The sequence below is a fragment of the Euphorbia lathyris genome, chromosome 5, assembly GCF_963576675.1.
Source record: "Euphorbia lathyris chromosome 5, ddEupLath1.1, whole genome shotgun sequence".
Lineage (NCBI taxonomy): Eukaryota > Viridiplantae > Streptophyta > Magnoliopsida > Malpighiales > Euphorbiaceae > Euphorbia > Euphorbia lathyris.
Window position 1 is genome coordinate 14,608,722 of NC_088914.1, and position 22,937 is coordinate 14,631,658.

The 22,937-nt window shown below is 37.7% G+C and overlaps 2 protein-coding genes across 2 annotated transcripts; one reads left to right on the forward strand and one right to left on the reverse strand.

The window, feature by feature from the left end:
- The first annotated feature begins 2,688 nt into the window (after positions 1-2,688).
- Positions 2,689-10,104, forward strand: LOC136230688 (oxysterol-binding protein-related protein 1D). Its single transcript, XM_066019846.1, has 8 exons — positions 2,689-3,604; positions 5,163-5,519; positions 6,218-6,305; positions 6,862-7,334; positions 7,491-7,646; positions 7,791-8,099; positions 8,722-9,066; positions 9,772-10,104. The coding sequence occupies exons 1-8, from the start codon at positions 3,062-3,064 to the stop codon at positions 9,943-9,945; spliced, it is 2,445 nt and encodes an 814-aa protein (XP_065875918.1). The 5' UTR covers positions 2,689-3,061; the 3' UTR covers positions 9,946-10,104.
- Positions 10,105-10,146: 42 nt separating this feature from the next.
- LOC136230689 (uncharacterized) lies at positions 10,147-15,633 on the reverse strand. The gene is made up of 15 exons (XM_066019848.1): positions 15,126-15,633; positions 14,808-14,984; positions 14,600-14,724; positions 14,377-14,518; positions 13,860-14,009; positions 13,716-13,769; positions 13,328-13,423; positions 13,186-13,245; positions 12,984-13,058; positions 12,844-12,897; positions 12,554-12,655; positions 11,902-12,456; positions 11,685-11,783; positions 11,476-11,583; positions 10,147-10,415 (listed from the first exon to the last, which is right to left on the reverse strand). Exons 1-15 carry the CDS (start codon positions 15,546-15,548, stop codon positions 10,260-10,262), a joined length of 2,376 nt encoding a protein of 791 aa, XP_065875920.1. The 5' UTR covers positions 15,549-15,633; the 3' UTR covers positions 10,147-10,259.
- Between the last annotated feature and the right edge of the window lie 7,304 nt (positions 15,634-22,937).

The following is a 22,937-nucleotide window of genomic DNA, read 5'->3' on the forward strand; positions in this document are numbered from 1 at the left end:
GCTGGACTGGAAGGCGCTCCATGTCGTCTGAATCATTTGGTTCATGGGAGCCTTCTTAAGTTAGAACAAAAAGCTTTCTAATGAGCATAAGGTTGTTTTGTGTCAGGAAAAGATGCTTTGGTGCCAAAAATCTTGGGTAAATTGGATTACTTGTGGTGATAGGAATGCTTATTTCTTTCATTCATCCACATTAATTCGACGTCGTTGGAATAAAGTGGAGGGTTTAAAGGATACGAGTGGTATTTAGATTTGGGATGAAGCAACCCTGAGAGATTATGTCGCTGGTGTTTTTTAGAGATGTGTATATGAGTAGAGGTAGACTTGCAAACACAATCAAACACGAAATCGCAACCGAAACCCGCGAACACTAACTTGAATTGCTCAACGCGTTACTCAACATCTTAGTTCAAACTCTGATTATTCGGACTACTTAATGCACGAGACAATGTTACATATTGTTTGGGATTGCCAGGTTGGGAGGCGGGTCTGGTATGGTTTTATTTCGTCGAGCAATGCAACTATATTTTTCAGGAGTGATGTTGAGAATTGGATCGTGAAGAACATTGGATGTGATGGGTCATGGGAGAATTTTAAATAACTGATGGTTTTTTATGACTATCATCTAGCGGTTATGGAGATGGAGATATCAGCATTTTTTTATCATGGCAAGGTTGTTCCATCTGACATGCTTCAATTCCTCTGACTTCAAATTTCTGATTTTCATATTGCCTTTGTAACAAGTGATACTATGCTACCCGCACTATGAGTGAGGTGTAAATTGGTTGTGAACGTTTGATTCCGGGTGGATTAAGATAAATACCTATTGTTTAAGTAAAAGTAACCCGGGGTCGGCGATGACATGGGGTCTTATCCATGATGAGAGAAGTCGATGGCTTGTGGGGCTTTGCTATTAAATTGGTATTTGCACGGTTGTGTTAACAGAGCTATAAGGTATTTATTTGGGTATGGATTTGGCTTGGAAGAAGGAGTTTAGGAAGTAGGTGTTTGAGCCCGATTTAAAGGTTGTTTTACATATGATTTCTGAGACTTTCCTTATATGACATCGAGTTTATATAATTATTGAGAAGTGTCGTGACTTGTTTATTCATGATTGGATGTTCAATTAGTTCATATATATCGATTGGATGATTAACTTCGTAAGGCAAATGAATCATCACGAGTGTAATGTATTTCTTGTAGGTAGCTATGATTTTCTTTCTTTAAAGATTAACGTCTCTAATCTTTTTTGTATGATTAAAACGTAGTGTTCTTGTGAAGGATATTAATCACTTGGTAGCGTCTTATTGGAGCGAGAACAAGGGTTGGTATTGGGATTTGTTGGCTTTGGTTCTGTTGTTGAACAACATTATGCAGATTGCTTCCACAATTTTATTTCTAGAGGCCAAAATAAGTGGCAATTGGTATTGACGGTTTATGACCTCAGGTATTTTTAGCGTGGCGTTGACGCACATCACATCCATGATCAACTCGGTGGCAGCTGTGGTTTGGAAAGAGATTTGGAAAGTTTAGGTCCCTGAGCTCTTGTGGTTCTTTTTGTGGCTGATTTGCATAATGGTGGTTTGTTTAATGCTCAATACGTTACTCAACATCTTAGTTCAAACTCTGATTGTTCGGACTGCTTAATGCACGAGACGACGTTACATATTGTTTGAGATTTCCAGGTTGGAAGACGGGTCTGGTATGATTTTATTCCGTCGAGTAGCGCAACTATGTTTTTCAAGAGTGATGTTGAGAATTGGATCACAAGGAACATTTGGTGTGATGGGTCGTGGGAAAATTTTAAATAGTTGATGGTTTTTTATGACTATCATCTAATGGTTTTGGAGATGGAGATAGTAGCGTATTTTTGACCATGGTAAGGTTGTTCCGTCTGACATGCTTCAATTCCTCCGACTTCAAATTTCTGGTTTTCATATTGCCTTTGTAGCCAGTGATATTATGGCTACCCGCACTATAAGTGAGGTGCAAATTGGTTGGTGATTGTTTGATTTCGGATGGGTTAAGATAAATACCGATTGTGCTAGTAAAAGTAACCCGGGGTCGGCGAAGACAGAAGTCTTATCCGTGATGAGAGAACTCAATAGCTTGGGGGCTTTGCTATTAATATTGGTATTTGCGCGGTTGTGTTAGCTGAGCTATAAGGTATTTGAGTATGGATTTAGCCTGGAAGAAGAGGGTTTAGAAAGCATGTGTTTAAGGCCAATTCAAAGATTGTTTTACCTATGGTTTTTGAGGCTTTCCTTATGTGACATCAGTTTTGTTTCATTATTGAGAAGTATCGTGACTTGTTTACTCGTGATTGAGATATTCAACTAGTTCATATATATATCAATTGGATAACTAACTTCGTAAGGCAAATGAATCATTATGAGTGTAATGAGCTATGATTTTTTTTTCTTTAAAGATTAACGTCTCTAATCTAGCTCGTACGATTAAAACGTACTAGTATTCTTGTGTGTCCTTAGCCCCACAGTGTAACTAATTCTTTAAAATAGGGATAAATTGAACCCGAACTGTATTTAATAAAGTAGCAATTGGTGTTTTTGGTTTGCAATATTGCCAGTTAATTAATACTAGCAAGTACTCCTACTAAATATACTAGTATTTCTAAAAAAATATATATATATATATATACTAGTATTTCTTATAATGCGCATCTTTTCAATTGCTTGCCTTAGCTTTAACGTACGCCTTCGAGGCCTTACTGGCTCTACTCTGCCCTTTCACTGACCTCTCTGCCATAAGTGGATCTGTGTGCCCTTCTGCACATTTAGCTTACCATAACTGCACTGCAATTGCTGTTTTCTTTTCTTTTCTTTTCTTTAATTTCTTTGATTTCGAATTTGTACCGTTTCGTCTCGGATCTTATGTCATTTCCGAAACGTTTCGTTTCGCTTTTAACTGATTCGAGCTCCGATCGAGTCCCGCATTCTCTCTTCGGCCCGAAGAGAATTCTTTTGGAGCTCTTTTTCTTCACTTTGAGTGATCAGTGGTTGTTGTTTGGCGCATTTGCTTGATCGATGCTTTCTAAGTGAATATTATGAATCCTCTCTGCTGCATTGCTCCTGTTTCCATCGATCGGGATCGGGCTAACCCGGTGGTAGCGAAATCAGTTAGCCAGTCTCAGTTAGGCCTTGAAACTGCTTTAAAGACTGTTAATCATAGTTCGAAAACGAGTTTCTCAGCTCAGGTATCATCTGTAGGTACTGATTTGGATAGGCTGTCCGGTGTTGGAAATCAAGATATTGAAGAATTGGTTACTGAAGCTAGGGATACGAAAGCCTATAGTGTGAATGGAGGAACGAGTGGCGCTGTGGCGGGGATTCTTTATAAATGGGTGAATTACGGGAAAGGATGGAGACCGAGGTGGTTCATGCTTGAAGATGGCGTTCTATCGTATTATAAAATTCATGGACCTCACAAGATTGTGATGAGTCCAGCTGCGAGGGAGAAGGATGTCAAGGTGATTGGAGAGGAATCTTTGAGGTATATGAGGAAGGCTAATTGGAGTAGTAATCGACTAGGCTTGGCTGCTGCTGCGGCAGCTATGCAGTGCAAGCCATTCGGCGAAATTCATTTGAAGGTTGGTTTGTTTCTCTTTTACTTGTTTAGTTGTTTAGTCATATAGTTACTGCAGTTAACGATATGTATGGCGTTCGTTGTCATTTAGTCAGAAGGAAAAGTTCTTGCTAGGGGTTTATATTTGGGAGATGTGCAACGTAAGCATCATATTATTTAAGCTGAGTGAGATAATTCCCTTTTTATCAGACTTTACTGCATCTGTTGTTTATGCGGCTTTAGATTTCAATGAAATTGTTTAAGATTTCTTCTTGTTTGTTTGTGATCTACTACTGTCTCTTGCTTTATGAGTTACTGGGACCGCATTGATAGGTTAAAGGAGGATTGAGACATTGACTGGGTCTCGTCTTTCCTATTAAGAGAAATAGTATATTGCTCTTTCCATTGATGGACTTTCATTAGCTGTGGAAATAGTAAATATTGTTTGAGGAATTATTAGTTTTTTAGACGTTCAGGAATGCACAGATCAGCTCTGATTTCTTAGTTTATTTAAAGAAGAGTGTAAAAGGAATTAATAATTGGATACGTTCTTTGAGTATGATGGTTCATGTTAGCCGACCCCGAATCATTTCGGGACTAAGGCTTTGTTGTTGTTGTTGTTGTTGTTGTTGTATACGTTCTTTGAGTAGAAACTGACGTTAGTGAGATCTGATTGCCTTATTGTCTAGATAACATCCAGAAAACAGGCAATAATTTTAGGTGAAGAGGAAGACCTTTTCTAGAGAAACGTTTGCGTAGCAATATGGAAATTCTGTTATAGGAACAAAAGCAAAGATCTTGAGAAGAAAACACGACCACCTTGAATACCTTATATGCACATGTTGCTGTCAGTCTTTGAAGTGACTCATTGTTGTGATGCAAATGAAACCTGGTAGTAGAACTGTTAGAAATAAGCCTCTTAATGTATCAAACTAACGTGTTCTGCTCTTATTTATTATCCAATGGTGAAAGTCTTATTAACACAATAGCCTATAAGTCCCTAACTGTCCATTGCCCCCAATCTAATTCAAGAACTTGATCATTCATGTTAGTTGAAAAATAATGGAATTGGTTGTTCATCTCTACATGCTAATGGATATTACTTTTACAATCAATTCCTGATGAGCTTTTTCTTTTAAATGCTTATTGTCATTCAAATGCTCCGCTAATTAATCTACGGGCTGTGGCTCAGTCGACAAACGCAGGCTGAGTCTGTGGAAATGGAACTTAGATTCAATTTCCACTAAACTCATCCGTAGGGAGAGACGAGGTGCCTTAACTATGACTAAGCCTTAATAGGATTATCTTAATGAGGATATCTGTGGTTAACCAGAAAAATGCCCCCCTATTTTGGGAAATGTTGTTGACTGCAATCTGATTTTTCTCTCAGTGATTGTACAATGTAGAGTGGCATTGTCAAGTCTAGATTCTAAGCATGACATAAACCACCAATCTTCCTCGTGACATAAACTGTACTTTTGTTTTCTTTGTCTAACGCAAATACTAGTGTGCTTGTGACCTCTATTTTCTTCTACATGCTTCTGCTCTGCGAGGTAACTGAGAGTGTGCATTTTCATGTGCAGGTTTCTTCAGTTCGTGCAAGTAAATCTGATGATAAGAGGCTTACCATATTCACAGGAACAAAAACTCTTCACCTGAGATGCATATCAAGAGAGGATAGAGCTGTGTGGCTTGACTCGCTGCAGGCTGCTAAAGATCTTTTCCCTAGGGTGTTGACAAACATTGGTTATTCTCCTTATGAAGATGTTATTGTTTCCACTGAGAAGTTAAGATTACGGTTACTGCAGGAAGGCATTGGTGATGTAATCATCCAGGATTGTGAATCTATTATGCTCTCGGAAGTCTCCGAGTTACAAAATCAGTTAAAGGTGCTTCAACGTAAACACATAATGTTGTTAGACACCTTGAGACAATTGGAGGTACTCTATTTTTCTATTTGCCATCTTGGTACTGCAATTTTAATCTAGTATCTGTAAGGTTGAAAAATATGACTTAAAATGTCTTGTTTCTTTAATTTGACATTTAATTTTTTATTAAGAGATGTCTGATTTCCTGTGGTGTTACATTCGACAGTTTTGACATTTTTATATGATTAAAGATTTGTTTGCTTTAGGTAGCAATTAAAAGCGAGTATGCATAATCTGCCGAACAATCTGTGGCATATAATATTTGAACTTATTTCTCTATATTGTCAGATTTATGTGTTTCTGTCCTGCGGCTCATTCATCTCAGGCAGTTGGTAGGGGAATTTAGGAATTTGCATTTTCTGTGAACATTGAAGTGTTTTATGGAAGGAATTGTAATACCGTGATTGGTTATAATGCTTCAAAGTTCATGGAAACAACATGTCGCTGAAGTTCAAGGGAGTTCTATTATTTGCTTTGTTATATGTTGAATGAAGTGCATAGAGTATGCTTTACAATTCAATTGCTGACTGCCAAACCTCTTGGTTTTTCATTGTTGATGAGAATCGAATCCTATTGCTGTTTCAGCATGTGTATGACATGTGCAACTTCACTTATTAAAAGTATTTTTTCTTGTGCATATGCTATTGGATCAAACAATTAAAAGCTTCTGCTGTCGAGGATTAAATTTCTTTTCCAATTTTGTGTTGCAGACAGAGAAAATAGAACTTGAAACTACTGTAGTGGATGAAACTAAGGAACGTGATTCATATTGTGGACAAGCCAATAGAAGATTCAGTGGTTAGTTATGCTTCTTTCATCTGATCATCTTGATATCCATTGCTCTTATCTATAGCTTAACCATATATTAATTTCACAGGCTTGTCAGTAATGCAATATTAAATATGATTGTTAATTATCAATACAAGTAAAATCTCATTGGGAACAATTCATTGGAGCAAGTTGATTGATGAATATAATCGTTTTCAGGAAGAGTGTTTATTGATTATGGTCTCTATTTATGTGTGTATATATATAGTTTTATTTGAAAATGATTATAGAACAAATTAGATTGGCATGGTAGTAACTTTCTGGGGAAATTAGATGGTGATGTTTGCAATTGAACATAAACCATGGTGATTATACTTTCTCCGGCACTTCATGTTATCCTTTTGGCATATGGTTTTGCATGTGCTTTTACATGATTGGTTAATGATCTCAGTCTGTTGATGCCTTTTCAACAGAAGGGTATTTCGAAACAATTGATAAGAGAAAAATTCTTCTCCAAAAATATTTTATAAGGGGACATATTTCAGTGTTGAAAATTTACCAATTCATGCTCCCTTCTGTTTTGCAGATTTCTATTCGGTCATGTCAGAGGGAAGTCCTAGTGACTCTGAAGCTGATAATGAAAGTCAAGATGGGGCGGATGTTGAAACAGATGAAGAAGATGGAATATTCTTTGACACAAATGACTTTATTTCTTCAGAGGCTTTACGAAGTGCTTCCTACAGGAGTAGGGATATTAATGGAAATGCTTGTATATATGATAAAGATACAATTTTTTCTGATAATTTAGGAGGGGCATTTGAAAAGGAAATTGGGAAAATTAAATATCCATATGTTAAAAGAAGAGATAATCTGCCAGAACCAAAGGAAAGAGAGAAACCTGTTGGACTGTGGTCAATCATCAAGGAAAATATTGGGAAGGACTTGTCAGGAGTATGTCTTCCTGTCTACTTTAATGAACCACTTTCATCACTGCAGAAATGTTTTGAGGATTTGGAATATTCCCACTTGATTGATCAAGCCCTGGAGTGGGGAAAGCAGGTAAAGTCCTCAGTTAGCCGTTTGCACTTGTTAAAAAGCTTGATCTGCTTGAAAATTCATTCTTGGTTTTAACATGCTTCATGATTAAGGTCTGTTGTATTGAAAGAGGTCTTTTGCTTTATTTTCTCATAAGATGGGAATCTGAATATTTTGCAGGGGAATGACTTGATGAGGATATTGCATATTGCAGCTTTTGCTGTATCTGGCTATGCCTCAACTGAAGGTCGGCAGTGTAAACCCTTCAACCCTCTTCTTGGGGAGACTTATGAAGCAGACTATCCGGATAAAGGACTGCGATTTTTCTCGGAAAAGGTGCTGCCCTTTCTTATCCTAAACAGCAGTGTTTAAACGCGTGCATAACCATTATAAACACTATTTCATGATAAAAGTGGTCTGCTTTGTTCATGACTGTCCATTATCATCACATTTTGTTCATGACCCATTCTTTACATTCAGGTAAGTCACCATCCGATGATTGTTGCATGTCATTGTGAGGGAAGAGGCTGGAAATTTTGGGCAGACTCCAATATTAAAGGAAAGTTTTGGGGCCGATCTATTCAGCTGGATCCAGTTGGTGTACTCACTCTTCAATTTGAGGATGGTGAGGTCTTCCAGTGGAGCAAGGTTACCACTTCTATATACAATATTATACTTGGAAAACTTTATTGTGACCATTATGGAACCATGCGCATCAAAAGTGGTAGCAAGTACTCCTGCAAGCTTAAGTTCAAGGAGCAGTCCATCATAGACCGGAATCCTCATCAGGTATTGTCTTTTCTACTTAATAAATGATGAGTAAACTCTTTGTCGCAAACTCTGATTCTCTAATATTGATGAACAGTCCTTTACTTCTCTACTCAGTTTTAGTCGGCTCCTATTCTTTTATGATAAAATATTAGAGAGCTATGACTTGGTGGTACCTATTTTGCATGGAAATGAATATTGGAAACGATAACTGGAAAACGATATTTGTAAAGCATATAGGAAACAGAAAAATGGGAGAAACGTGTAAATGATAAAAATATATGGATATCTATAAATTTTTGAAATTATACACGTTTGAACATTACATACAAGTCACATAATAAAAGGAAAAGGGAGTTTATTTTTCCCTCTCTCCATTTTGAAAGCTTGTAGAGGATGATCTAGGAAATATTAGAGATTTACTGAACATATAATTAGCTTTGATCCACTTCTGAAACACGTTATATCCTAGGAAACATGGTTCAACTTTTTTTTAAGTTATGGAAATGTGACCTGGAACCTTTCGTATAAGTTTCGGTTTCGAAATATTTTTGGAAACGTAAGAGGCTTTCAAATCAAAGTTTCAGTGCAACATAGCTTAGTACTACTCTACCTGCTCTTATCCTTTTTCCTGCAATGGTAGGTTCATGGATTTGTACAAGACAATAGAACCGGAGAGAAGGTAGCAATGCTGGTCGGCAAGTGGGATGAAGCAATGTACTACGTTTTAGGTGATCCAACTACGAAGCCAAAAGGGTATGACCCAATGACAGAAGCTGTCTTGCTCTGGGAAAGAGACAAATCTCTTACTAAGACAAGATACAATTTCACCCCCTTTGCAATAACATTGAATGAAGTAACTCCTGAGTTGTTGGAAAAGTTACCTCCTACTGACTCAAGGCTGAGGCCAGATCAGAGACACCTGGAGAATGGGGAATATGAGTTGGCAAATGCAGAGAAGTTGAGACTCGAACAGTTGCAAAGACAGGTAATTTCTGGCAACTTGGTTAGATGATGATAAACATATGCAAAATGGGGTATAGTTCTGAGTAATTAAATAGCTGGGTCTCTGACTAAAGTTATACCATTTGGCAAAATTAGAGGGTTGCAAATGTGGTGGGTGGGGATTGGGAAATCCCCATCCTTGTCACAATTTATAAAAAAATAAGAATGATCCAAATATAAAAATAAACATCTAAAAATCCATACAAAAATATATTATTTTAAGAATATTCATGGAATCCTCTTTAACCCTTTCATATATTATTTCAATGTATTAAGCTGTCGATTTTATTTATTTATTGTCACATTAAGCATTTGATGGCCAAAAAAAAGTTTTGAACATAAAACTTGTTTAATAGCATGTTATTCATTTCATCTTAATTCTAAATTTACATTTTTAACAGCTCAAAAGTAGGTATTTTTTAATGTTTGTTTTATCTATAAAAGAACTGTAAAAAACTATATAATTTCACACGCAGATGTCTACAGTAGCGAAAATATGATTAGGTTAGGTGTCTAATGTGTGAAATAAAAGATTAGAGGTCCAGTGTACGAAAATTGGGATGGTCAGGGGCCTAAAGATGGTGTTACCTTTTTATTGTGGTTGTGCAGTGTCCTTGTTGTCCTTTGAAATTGGTGAAAGATGATCATGTGCTGTTTTTCAGACCTTTTTTGTTTTCCCCTTGTACAGGCAAGAAAATTGCAGGAAAGAGGGTGGCACCCAAGATGGTTTCGGAAGGATGAAGAAGGCTGTTATCGTTATAACGGCGGTTACTGGGAAGAAAGGGAGAGGAAGAACTGGGTTGGGATCACTGATATATTTGGCCAAAAAAGTGATTCATCTTCATGCTTAGTTGAAGAATGATATTATTTCTCTCTTTTTTTTTTAATTGCTAAATCCTTAACTCAATTGGGAACTAAAATCAATTTGATCCAGCTTTTGGCAGAGGAAATTAGGTGATGTGTTTTCTACACTTTTTATATCTAGAGTCTCTGCTCACAACCCCTTGTCCTCTGCTATTAACTTCTGTTGTGTTTATACATTTAATGTTGAAATGCAATGGTCTTATTGCTCAGCGCAGCCAAAGTCTATTAAATTATATATACCAAAATTGATATACAATAATAATGTTAAACAAAACCTCTCAAAACTTTAAAACAAAAGAGAAAAATCAGAAATCATTTCCATGCTTTGCTTCCTCTAAATTGTTTGCCGGAACGAGCTTGAGCGTGTTTTTTCTTTTTCTGCTCCCGATTCCTTGATGCCCTAGCTTTTCTGGCTGCACTCGGCATCACCTTATCGTGTTGTTTCTGCTGATTACTTTTACCACCAGTCTGTTCAGACACGCCAGAAATCAATTAATTGTCAAATATTGCAAATTATAATTGGATTGGAGAAAGTTCTCATTATGAAAAAGATCTTATATAAAAAAACAAAGCATTCAGGGAAAAAAACTCAAGGATCAAACATCCACTGCCACTGAAAAAAATAATTCAAATATAGAGAAGAGAAAAGACAAACAATTAAGCCCCCTAAGGACCATATTAACCAAGCCGTTAGTAAATAATGCCAATGTGTATGAAAAATTAATCAGGAACTTAATACTTAAAAAGGTGAGAGTTCAGGGGTTTAATCATGCATTCCATCATTTATTTACTTAATGTTCTTGTTGCTTTTAAAGAAAACAAATACTTAAATCTTTTTTTTTTTTTGAAATTTTGGATACATACATGTAGATTGAAGAAATTAAAATAAAAAATAGAAAACCCCTAAAAGTGAACGTGTTTCTGACTTTAAATAATACTATTTGAATTAATATGAATTTAGAACTCCACTTCCCATAAAAAGGACTAACAAAAAAATAACTCATTGGTTATACTAACTGACGCCATATGCAAATGCAATCATCTAGCATTAACTAACCCATAATAAATTGAGACCCTCCAATGCATGTTCAATTTTTTTCTTATATTATGATGTTAATGAGAGGGGGGCACTCACGGACTTGATCCTTCAAACCATAAAGCTCAAGGATTTAATCTTGGAAAAATAACTCATTGGTGATGCCATATACAATCATCTAATGTCAGCTAACCTATAATAAATTGAGACCCTCCAATGCATGTTCAATTTTTTCTTTTATCATGGTGTTAGTGAGAGGGGGCACTCACGGACTTAATCCTTCAAACTGTAAAGTTCAAGGATTTAATCTTGGAAAAATAAATGATCAAGGCTTAATCCTTAAAACCATGGGAATTCAGGGGCTTAAGCATGGATTTTGTCAAAGAAAAAAGCAGGCTACTATTCATGTGTTACACCCAACATCAAATTTATCAAATTCAAGCACAAAGAATAGAGAAGGTAAATGAAAATGGAGAATATAATTAAAATTACCTTTTTCTTTTTTATGGCAATTGAAGACTGGAATTTCGCTCTTCCCTCCCTCCCTTCTATCACATGTGCCAATCTTTCTTCCTTGCTTAGCTTCCTCCGCACATGAGCCTATAAAGCACAACCAAGCAAGTGAAGAAAATATGACTATCATGACAAGTAGATTAGAATATGCATAAATAAGCCATAATTTAACAGAAAAAAACCCTTACTTCAAGCGACAAAGGATCCACCCGCTTAACTCTCAGATGATCAGAAGTTGGAACTTTAATCCCATGGCGAGCTAAAACAGCTCCAGCATCCTTCTTTGCCTAATAATGAAGAAAGGAAGTTTATTAATTATACTTCAATTGAAAAAGAATAATACCAAAATCATATTCCAATGGTTGTATCAATTTCAGGTTATAGTGCTGCGTTAAGCAATTATACCGTGAGTTCCTTGATCTTTCGAAAGTCTTCATTAGAAAGAATACCATCTGTTAAGTCTGATGAAGTATCATTCAACTTTTCTTCTGCTAATCTCTTTAGAGCACGAAGACTTGTATCAGCTGCAATAACTTGTCCATCAAAGTCGGAAAGCTTCCTCTTTTGTCCTTTAGATTTATTGTAATCAGCTATAGAACCCTTGACCTGTTCTTGCTCTTCATCATCATCATCATCCTCTTCCACCTCAGTATCATCACTGACATCACTGTCATTTTCATTGATAGTCTCATAACTACCATCACTATCATTTTCATCTATTGCATTATCATCATCTTCCTCAACTGAGTCATCTGGTAAATCATCATTTTCGCTCTCAGTTTCATCAACCGGCACCTCATTTTCATCATCATCGTTGTTGTCATCCTGCTCCTGCTCCTCCTCTAACAACTCTAAACCAGGTATATTACTAGCAACATTGACTTCTCCATAAGCTTTTGGCTTTGCCTTTGGGTCAGTAGGACGACCACGATCCTTCTTGACCAATAACGAGGGACAAATCTACAAGAAAGTTAAATCTTCCATCAATATTCATGCCCTTGATTGCCTAAACAGACAGACATAAAAAGATAGAGTATCAAGATAGGGGCTCAAATACCTCTCTAAATAAAACCATTAGTGACCTAGCTGCTGCTGAAATTGCCTTTTCATGTGTTTTTTTGTACATTACGAGATCTTGCAGCAAATCCTCAGTCATCAGCTAGAAACCAGAGACATAAATGTTAACCCCATAAGACGGACACATATTGTTCAAAAAAAAACCCATCACAAATCAAACTCGACAGAAATGCATTTGCAACAGGTAAAAAAAATGTCCGCAACTGCAAAAAGTTATTGAGGATTCAAAAGAAGGGGTGGAAAAACAAATGACATAAAAGGTATGTTTACCAAAGGTATACGCAAGCATATTTCCCTTATCACGTTAAGTCCAACAGCAATGGCCTGGAACATGCAAGTAAAATTAATAGCAAAACCACAGGTAACTTTAGAAAGATGATAATAATGACAAAGTAGCTGTGAAGCAATACCTCCGGACGTGAACGATCATGTACAAATTGATTTACAATTTGTTTGAATAATGGTTCAACTGCATCCGGGGGGACCTAAGAAAACAAGGTTGCTTAAATTAGCATACGGGAATCCTAACAAGTTAGGTGAGGCAAAAGGAGAGAAGCTGCGTTGGGAAAAAAATCGCTGCAACACCATATCACCACAAAAGTCAAAACCTACCATGTCATGGCATGCTTGAACACCGGCTGCCAGTAAATTTGTGATATCACGCTGATGTGGCTGCATAAACAATTTGTGATATCAAAGTTGTACTTTCAGTAATCAAGAGTACAAAAAATCAATAAATCAGTCAATGAAATACCTGAACATACTTCTGAAGAAAAGGATAAAAGTTCAACAAAATCAATCGATGAAGCCCAACAGTTCGTGCAATTAATTTCAACATCATCATCTTAATCTGAAATTTACAGAAAGATCAAAAATCAAAATGTAAAACTTGCATGATATGGCTAATTCATCCTCCAAAAAAAAGGATCTCAATCCCCCTTGAATTTTACTGTTTCCAAGAAACCAACTTCTAGTTATAATTTAGAGCCCTAAAAGTCACATATACAAAAAGATTACTATTATGTACCCTAATTTCATATTGATGGAAACTTGAATTTAAATTCATATAGAGAAATGAAAAGGCACAGATGAAGGTAAAACAAACAAAATAAGGGCCGCTAATAATACCAAATAATGCTTACCTCAAAACGTTCATTGCAAGTCTGAAGGCGAGAGAATAGTTTCTCAGCAAATCCCTGAAAAAGGGAATCTCAATCTCTTTTTCAACAAAGAGTCATAGTTCAAAAATAGAGTAGACATTTATCATAACAAGAAAAGTGAGAAACCTGGGCATCTTTAAGATGATTAAGTGGTGAATAATAATTAGAACTTGTTTTTTCTGAAGAGAGCCGTTGCTTCCTTTTCATGCTGCGCATGGCTCGCTGCAGCTTTGCTTGCTTTTTTTTCTTACTTGATACGGTACCTTTATGATTAGCCTGAAATTTAGAAAAGGAAAAAAAAAACATTATAAAAAATATGCACTGAGCTAGAGAAGAGGAAGCATGGGACAATCTCCTCAAGCTCTCAATGTCTTATAATGATTATTAAGGTTTCTCTAAGTTCATATAGGGCTGTCAATTTCTAACATGACAACACGATTTAAAAGACAACCAACTTGATATGACCTATTTGACTCTATTACCGTTTCTGTTTTATTTAGATCACATAGCACGATTAAGACACAATAACTAGTATATAATACCCCTAATTCATATGTCAAAACCAATGCAGCAGCGTAGACAGGACTACCACAACCACTGATCCTATGCACTTCTTAGGATGATTTCCAACTATGCAACTGACCTTATAAATAGCCTCTTTACTAATGGCAGCTTGAGTTCGAGGAGTTGACTCATCTTCACTACTTGAAGCATCACTATCATCGCTATCAGCATCCTCGATCTTCTCATAATCAAGAAGAAACGATAAAGCAGCAATCATTATCCTGAAAATTGAAAGGTCAGAAAAGTTCGGCAAGTAAAGCACATAAAGCATAAAGCAGCTGCAACAAATACGAAAGCTATACCTGGATGAAGAGTGGAAACAGGCCGTACAAATTGCATTTGCAGTTCTATCATCAAACCACACCTTTCTCCGGTGAAGCTCACATAGAGTGACGAGAGATCTCTTGGCTCTTCCTTCATCCTCTTGCTATCATCAAAGCTCTAAACATCAGCACAAAATATCGATATGGGAGAATTGCAAAATCAGATATTTAAGGGGAAATTGCAAACCTGAAGCATCTCAAACAAGATATTTTGTAGGACTCGATTCTTTGCATCATTTTTGTGTTTCTTATTCATGCGCTTAATGCTATGAATAACATGGGAGAATGCCAATTTCTTCAAATTCCTATCTCCCAGAGATTGAAGCTCCATGAACAATGCAAGAGTATCACTGATATCAACCATCTAGGGGATAAAAAAGAGAGCCATAAAAATCTTTCTTTTATTAACAAACAATTAAAATAAAACTAAAACGCCTAATTTCCTCCAGTAGCTCTGAACAGAAAAAAAAAACAGTCAAAATCAATTATTTAAAAAAAAAAAAACCTGTCGATTAATTAGAAGAATAAGGGCTTGAGTGGCATGACATCTCAGCCCAGAGGGAAGCGACCGAGCAGAAGATTCGAGAAATTTGGCCAGTTGACTGGGGAAATCTTCGAGTTCCTTTGAATAAGACGGCGTCACGTGAGCTAAAAACATGACTCGGTCACTGAGATCTTTAGCAATGGTGGGATCGGCGCATACGCCGGACGATGAAACGGATGTGAAATTGAGAGCAGCTTGCTGTTGAAAGAGCTCGAGAGTTGACTTGAATTGGCTGTAGAGAAGTCCGAGTTCGGTCCCATAACCTTCCGGGTCAATTTTCATTTTGGACTGCAATGCAGGGAGGCTCAGTTTCTCTGAGCTTCGGCCTGAAGCGAAAAGCGCCTCCGGTGATCGGCCGGCTACGTGGAGGCGACCGGAAGACATTGGAAAGGTATTGAATTAGGCGTGCTACTGGACTCCTTTTTTTTATGATGCTGAAAACCCTAATAAAACCCTAGATGAAATATTTCTTTCCTTTCCTATGTTTCTCTCTTTTTGGTTCTGTTATAAGGTAAAATATATTTATGCCCCTTCTACTGTTCCCAAAATTTCAAATGGCTCCTAAACTTACAAAAGTTTCAAATGACCTATATTTTTATCCAATTGCATTCAATAATCCCATATTTTACATCAACAACTTTTATTCTCGTCTAATTGCATTCAATAAAATTCAAAACTTCAATTGTTCCATAAAAGTTTCTAACTATTTATCTATTTGACATTTTCGTTCTGATATAAGGCGAACACTTTGATATGTGGCGTAACGTGTGTCTCATTTTTTTTACATCTAGTAAATTCTATTAGAAGATAGGAATGGTTGAATATAATTACAGTGGTTATTTAAAACTTTTAAAAGTCCAAGTTTTGGACCAGATATATACGGTGTTAACCTTATTTTTAACGTTGAAGTTAATTTTTTTAACGTTCAAGGGGTAGATTACACTCATAACCCCTGAACTTTTCTAAACTTTAAAACTGGATATCATGAGCCATGAATTTTGCACTTTACTAATATAATAAAAAAAAATTACTATTGATCAAGTCAAAATTATTAATCCTTTGGACACCACGCAAAAGCTTTGACGTTTCTTTTTAAGGTTTCCACCACGTTTGTTTTAACTGCTGCCATAAATAAGTTTTGTTGCAACTTTGACTAACTTCCCTTTAGCCAATCACATTGTTTTTATTTCTCTCATAGGCTCTATTCTTTCTCTTTCTTCTTCTCGCACTTTGAGGTCAGCAAGCTTCATTTGAAATGGGGCATATATGTTCCCTTGGGTAATTGTCATTCCTCATTCTGTGGGTATCTGTCATGATAGATAGATAAGGCTCTAGCTAATTCAGACAACAAAAGTCCTCCTATAATAGTGTTATATAGCAAGACCGTATCAACCATGATGAATTCAACTTTAGTCCTCAATTTCGAACGTTCGTCGCCTATTTTCACCTTCAGCTTATATTGTTGTGTGTGCTGATTCCTACCAAAGGAGGTAAGGTATGAACCTAACATGTTGTACTCTATTTTCAGTGCTTCATTAGCTTTCTTGATGATGACATTTACTAAGTTGTCGATGTCAATGAATACCCTTTGGATGGTGAAATTTTTTATGAACATCTCGAAGACCAAAACATCCCCATGTGCTTGTTTAGGTGCATTTTTTAAACTACCGTAGTTTATGCTTTCTTCTGCTCTGTGGCCGGCGCCTTCAATGACTTCTTTAGAAAGCGATCAAGTATTCCCTCATATGCCATTTTTTCAAGTTATATCGCAAACTTCGTGTAATCCTCAGTGTCATGACCTTCGCTCTTGTGGAACTCATAGTATGTTTCATTGCTCTAGTGTCCTGAACATTTGAGATTTGATGGGTATTTGATGCGTTGTTTATTCTTTTTTACCTAGTACAATACTTCTTTTCTCGGGGCATTAAGTGGCATGAATTTATGCCCAAGTTGCTCATTTTGCCTCTTGTGATCTCAGTCCCTGTCTTTTCCGGTGATGCCGTTTTAGATTGTTATCAAGATCTAGATAGTCCTTTGTGCTTACACTTTTTAGCAAAGGTTGAGTTTGTGCTCGTTCCACTGATGAAATCTCCAACCCGTTGCATGAGTTCAGGGAAAAGCTTTAGGATGTCGTGTTGTTAGCTCTTGGAGCAAGGCCTCACTTCGGTAATTTGATGCCATGGCGTATGCAACAACATCTACATTGAGGTATCAGATATAGATTGCGATTTTCTAGAAACATTTTACCCATTATTGAAGGTTTTCTCTAGGTTCTTAAAATAGGCCGTTGAGATCTTGGATTGTTTTTCTTTCATGTATTCATGTGATAAAGTGTTGAGCAAACTCGTTTTCCATCTGGTTGAAATTTTTTATTGATCCAATAAACAGTTGCTCGTACTAATGAGATGCTACCTCATTTGAGGTGGTAGGAAAAAGACGACATATGACGATGTCGTGCCCGTAGTATTTTTCACATGGACTGTTTGGTCTATCATCCCATTATACTTTTCTAGAGAGGGATACTTGGAACCCCGAGGCATTGTGTCACGTAAAATGCGTGCATACAATGGGGGAGCTGGTATTTGTTACCTCTAACACCCGATGTTTACCATAACGCTCCTCAACTCCCTTTGGATGAGCTTAGACATAGTCTCCTTTTCCACATGTCGTTTATTCTCCTCACTATCTGATGCTTAAGTTAATAGAGTTTAGGAAAATAAATACTAAACAATTAAGTATGAATTGCAAATGATGTGTATATGTACCTTGATTGTGATATGACGTTCTACTTATAGGGTGTCAGGGGCAATTATAGTATTCGGTTCAAGGTGTGTGTCCCAACTTCTCTTGAGGACATGTGTTGATTCCTATATGACAGATGTAATTTAGATAATTTGTAATGTGCCTAAATTGCAACCCTTGAATTTGAGGCATAAATATGGTTCCTATTACGAGGTGGATAGAATGTATCTTTATTGGTCCACATATCGTGGCGGTTAATCATTTTATCATAGTCTGCTCCAAAAGTTCTCATTTATCTACACGTTCTTGCTTGATCCAGATGATGACACACACTATTACGAGTTATCATTTATAATTGTATTATAGGATCAATATATTTCACATTATATATGACATAAATGTAATAACAATAATAATTATATTAAATAATCTTATTTTTTTTGAAAGAAATATTAAAGAATCTTATTTTATTTTTTTGAAACAAAGTAGGAATTCATTCATTGATCAAATCGGACGCGATAATTTCCTGCAGCCAAACCGGAGCAGAAAAGGACACAAAAATTATGTTGCCGCGTATAAATTAACAACTTACCTTTTATTATTTTTTTTAAACAAATAATGAATGAGTAAATCAATGAGCCGTCGTACGGCAATAGTTCAACAAATCATAAGAAACGAAACTCAGTAACGAATAAAAGAATGTGGGGCAAGTGACGAAACGAGATGATCCTGCAAACGCATGAGCCAACCCATTACCTTGCCTCTGTATCCACCTGACTGAGTAAGAGTCATTTAAACGAAGAATATCCCGACATTGTGTAATCAGATCACCAAACTCCGAGTCGTCCAGCGCGTCGGAATTGATAGCATCAACCACTTGTTTCACGTCCGACTCGAACGTAATGTCTCTGATGTTCAACCCCGCGAGCCACTGCAATGCTTTCAAAACTGCAGCCGCTTCACACTCACGAACAACAGGAAGGCAATTTAAATTATCAGTTCTGCCATAGAGGAACAACCCGCTAGAGTCCCTTACAACAGCTCCCAATCCCGCCTTCCCAACATCTTCAAAGATCGCAGCATCGGTACAGCAGGATAGCTTGCCTATCGCCGGTTTATGCCATTGAGTGCAGGCCCGAGGTAGCGCTGCTGAAGTTCCAAGACCATTACGAAGCCGATGCGCCTGTTTCCAATCCTTGAGGCAATTTACAGCACTTGCTGATATTTGTTCAGTTGTATATAATTTCTGCTCCCAAAGTTTAGCATTCCTACCACGCCACAGGCTCCATAGGCGAACCAGGAAGTCGTCAATCGCTGCATTATCAAGTCTACTCATAAACCTGCAAAACCATTTAGAAAGATTAAAGGAAACTTCCGCCATCTCCAATACTAAAGATGACTAGCCCGCCAACTGCCACACCTTCCTCGCCTCCCTGCATTCCAGGAACAGGTGCCAGTCATCTTCCCACTGGCCATTACAGACCACACAATCCGTCGAGAGCTGAATACCGCATTTTTGCAAGTTCACACGGGTAGGGAGGCACCCTCTAGCGAATTGCCAAGCAAAGAAACGAACTTTAAAAGGCACATCCGCATTCCACAATAACTTCCACACACCCTCAATATGAAGCCGCTCCCCTCCTTCCATATTTACCGCCAAGCGATAAGCGGATTTGAGCGTGTATCTTCTCGAGGTATGAGCCTGCCAAATAACGCAGTCCTTGGAGCCAAAGGACCTTGGGGGCAACCTGTTCATAGCCACAATATCCTCATTTACAAATAATTCCTCCAAAAGCTCGAAGTCCCAATCCCACGAATTAGGAATGAACAAGTCACAAACTTTCAAGTTCTCCAATCCCTCAATCCTCGGTGTTTGAATAAATCCATTCGAACCATCCCTGAGCCATTTATCACTCCAAACACTGATACTAGTTCCATCCCCCACCTTCCATCTGACCCCCTCTTTAACTACAAGTTGTGAGCTCCATAAGCTTCGCCATATAAAACTGGGTGAATGCCCCAACGAGGCTCCTAGGAAATCCCCTCTCAGATAGTATTTAGCTTTGTATATTTGACTGACTAGCGAAGACGGATTAGAGAACAGGCGCCACCCCTGCTTCCCCAACATTGCAAGATTAAAGGCGATGAAATTTTTGAAACCAAGCCCCCCAAATAGCTTCGGTGCACACAATTTTTCCCAAGCCATCCAATTCAGACCACGTTCACCGAACTTCTTATTTCCTCACCAGAAAGAGTTTAACATCTTCTACAGCTCATCAGCAGTAGAGATAGGAAACAGGAACACACTCATAAAATACATTGGGATAGCTTGACCCACCGCTTGAATCAGAGTAGCTTTCCCAGCCTTAGATATCCCCTTCCCCCGCCAGCGCTGCAGGCGTTGGCATAGTCTGTCTCTAAAGTGAGCGAATATGGCCTTTTTGGATCTCCCTATTAACGAGGGCAATCCCAAATACTTCCCGGTATTCATGGCTTTATCAACACCAACCACTTCAAAGATCCCTGTAGCAAGATCCTGGGCAACATTACGGCTAAACATGATCCCGGACTTATCAAAATTAATTGCCTGACCAGACGCCTTTTCATAAACATATAGTAAGTCTTTTAGGGCCCGCGCCTCAGCAATAGATGCACGACAGAAAAGAAGAGCATCGTCCGTAAAAAGTAAATGAGAGACAGAGGGAGCCCCTCTAGTAACCTTACAACCATGAACAGTGAGACCCTCAACACAAATGAGGAAGAGGTAAGGAGAAAGAGGGTCCCCTTTGTTGAAATACCTTTCCACATGATTTTGATTTGACAAAATTATTTAAGTAATTGATAAAAAAATATTCTAACACATTAAATTTAAATGCTTTGATTTATTTATACTAATACGTTTGTTCAATGTTGAGTTTATTTATCTATAAGACATTAAGACATAAAGTCTAAAAGCCCATGAGTGGAAGTCAAGCCCAAGTCAACACAATCAAGACCTCACGGCCCAAGAAGACGAAACAAAGTCGTATCAAGCAAAATGACGACTTAGCATGAAGAAGGATCGAGAAGCCTTCTAGCAAAAGCTTCAAGAGGAAGCTGCTGAGTTAAGCGACAAGCAGTCAGGACAGCGGCAGACAAGAACCAACTTGTAGACAAAGTATTTCTACTTTGGGTAAAGTTCAGAAGGCGCAGGAAGCTGTCTAGAAGACTTTGCCAAAAATATCGAAACATTCTGTTTACCGGACGAAAAGCTATCGAGCACTGCCGCGGACAGAAGATGCAAGAATTTCATTGGCCAACGACACTGTGCACGTATTGAGTGACAACGACAGGAAGTCATTTTCCCTCCAACGGTTATTTGAAAATTCGAAATTACCGGTGCCTCAAGTGTCACTATATAAAGGCCTCTCATTTGCTTCATTCGATGCAGATCTTCAACTAGTCAAAACGCTGACCAAATTTCTACACGAAGTTCTGTGAAAAAAGCAAAGCAACAACCTTACACCAATTTCCATATTATTGTGTAAAAGTCTAGAGTGATTTCAATCATCTAAAGTGTCTTAGCAATTGTTGTTTAGGACAAACACTTTATCATTTCTAGAAGAATAGAAAGGAGAGGCTAAGTACTCGGTTATAGTACTCAGCGGTAGATATAGGAGTGAGTAGAGGTATAGAGGAAGATACTCTTGTATACTCAGCTTCTATTGTAAAAGGTTTCGTGCTCTACTTTTAAAGAGCTCAGTAGAGGATTCGAAAAGCTCGGAACGAGTTCCGGGGATTGGACGTAGGCGGAGAGGCCGAACCAGGATAAGTCTGCTGAGTAACTGATTTCTAACCTTAAACTCCTTTATATATACTGCTTGCTATAAAACTGACTAAGTAACGAACTCACGCTGAGTTGTGTGCACTAAGAAGCTGAGTTCGGGAATAGACTCTAAGTGATATCTCCTGACTCAAGGAAAGAAACAAACTTAGTCACCAGTTGACTAAGCTTGTGTCTTAAACTACTTAGCGCCGCTGTGTAAACCTTTTCTTAAGAAAAGAAGTCAGCCTTAACGGACAAAATTTTAAATAGTTCCTATCCCCCCCCCTTGGAACTAACCTTGTCACGTTATAAGGGACCAACAAGTGGTATCAGAGCTTAATAGCTCACTGTGCAAGATATAACTATCTTGAGCTGATCCCCACTATGGCTGAGAACAACACTCGTTTCCTCCCAGGAAATTAGACAACTCAGATTTTGTCTGAGGGACTGTCCATTACTCGGCCTCCTCTGTTCTTCGGGTCTAACTATACCTTTTGGAAGAACAGAATGAAAAATTTCATTCAGGCAACAAATATGAGTGCATGGCTTTCCATAGTCCAAGGCTAATTTGTTCCTATTGAAACTATTGACGGCCAAACGGTTGTTAAAGCTGAGACTAAATGGACAGAATATGATCTCAAGAAGCTACAAAATCATGCTTCGGCTATAAACATGCTTCACTGTGCGTTAGATGCTGCAGAGTACAACAAAATTTCAGGTTGTGAGTCAGCACAGGAGATCTGGAAGAAGCTGGAGGTCACCTACGAAGGAACCAACAAAGTTAAGGAGTCCAAGGTGGACCAGCAAATGAGGTTGTACGAGCTCTTTGAAATGAATGATGATGAAGGAATCTCTGACATGAACTCAAGATTCACAAACATAATCAATGAGCTCAAGAGACTTGGCAAGATCTTTACTGAGGAAGAGGAAGTCAAGAAGATACTAAGGAGTCTTCCTAAAAGCTGGCAAGCCAAGAAAACTGCTGTTGAGGAAGCTCAAGACTTAACCACCTACAAGTATGATGAACTCATCGGCTCGTTGCTGACCCATAAGATCTCAATGAAGAATTTCGAGGTGAAAGAGAAGTCTGAAGATAAGAAGCAAAAGTCTCTTGTCATGAAAGCTGACTCCACTGATGGGAGCTCAACAGATGATGAAGAAATGGCAATGTTCACTAGAAAGATGAAAAGTCTGTTAAGAAAGAATGATAAATATTCTAAGAAGCC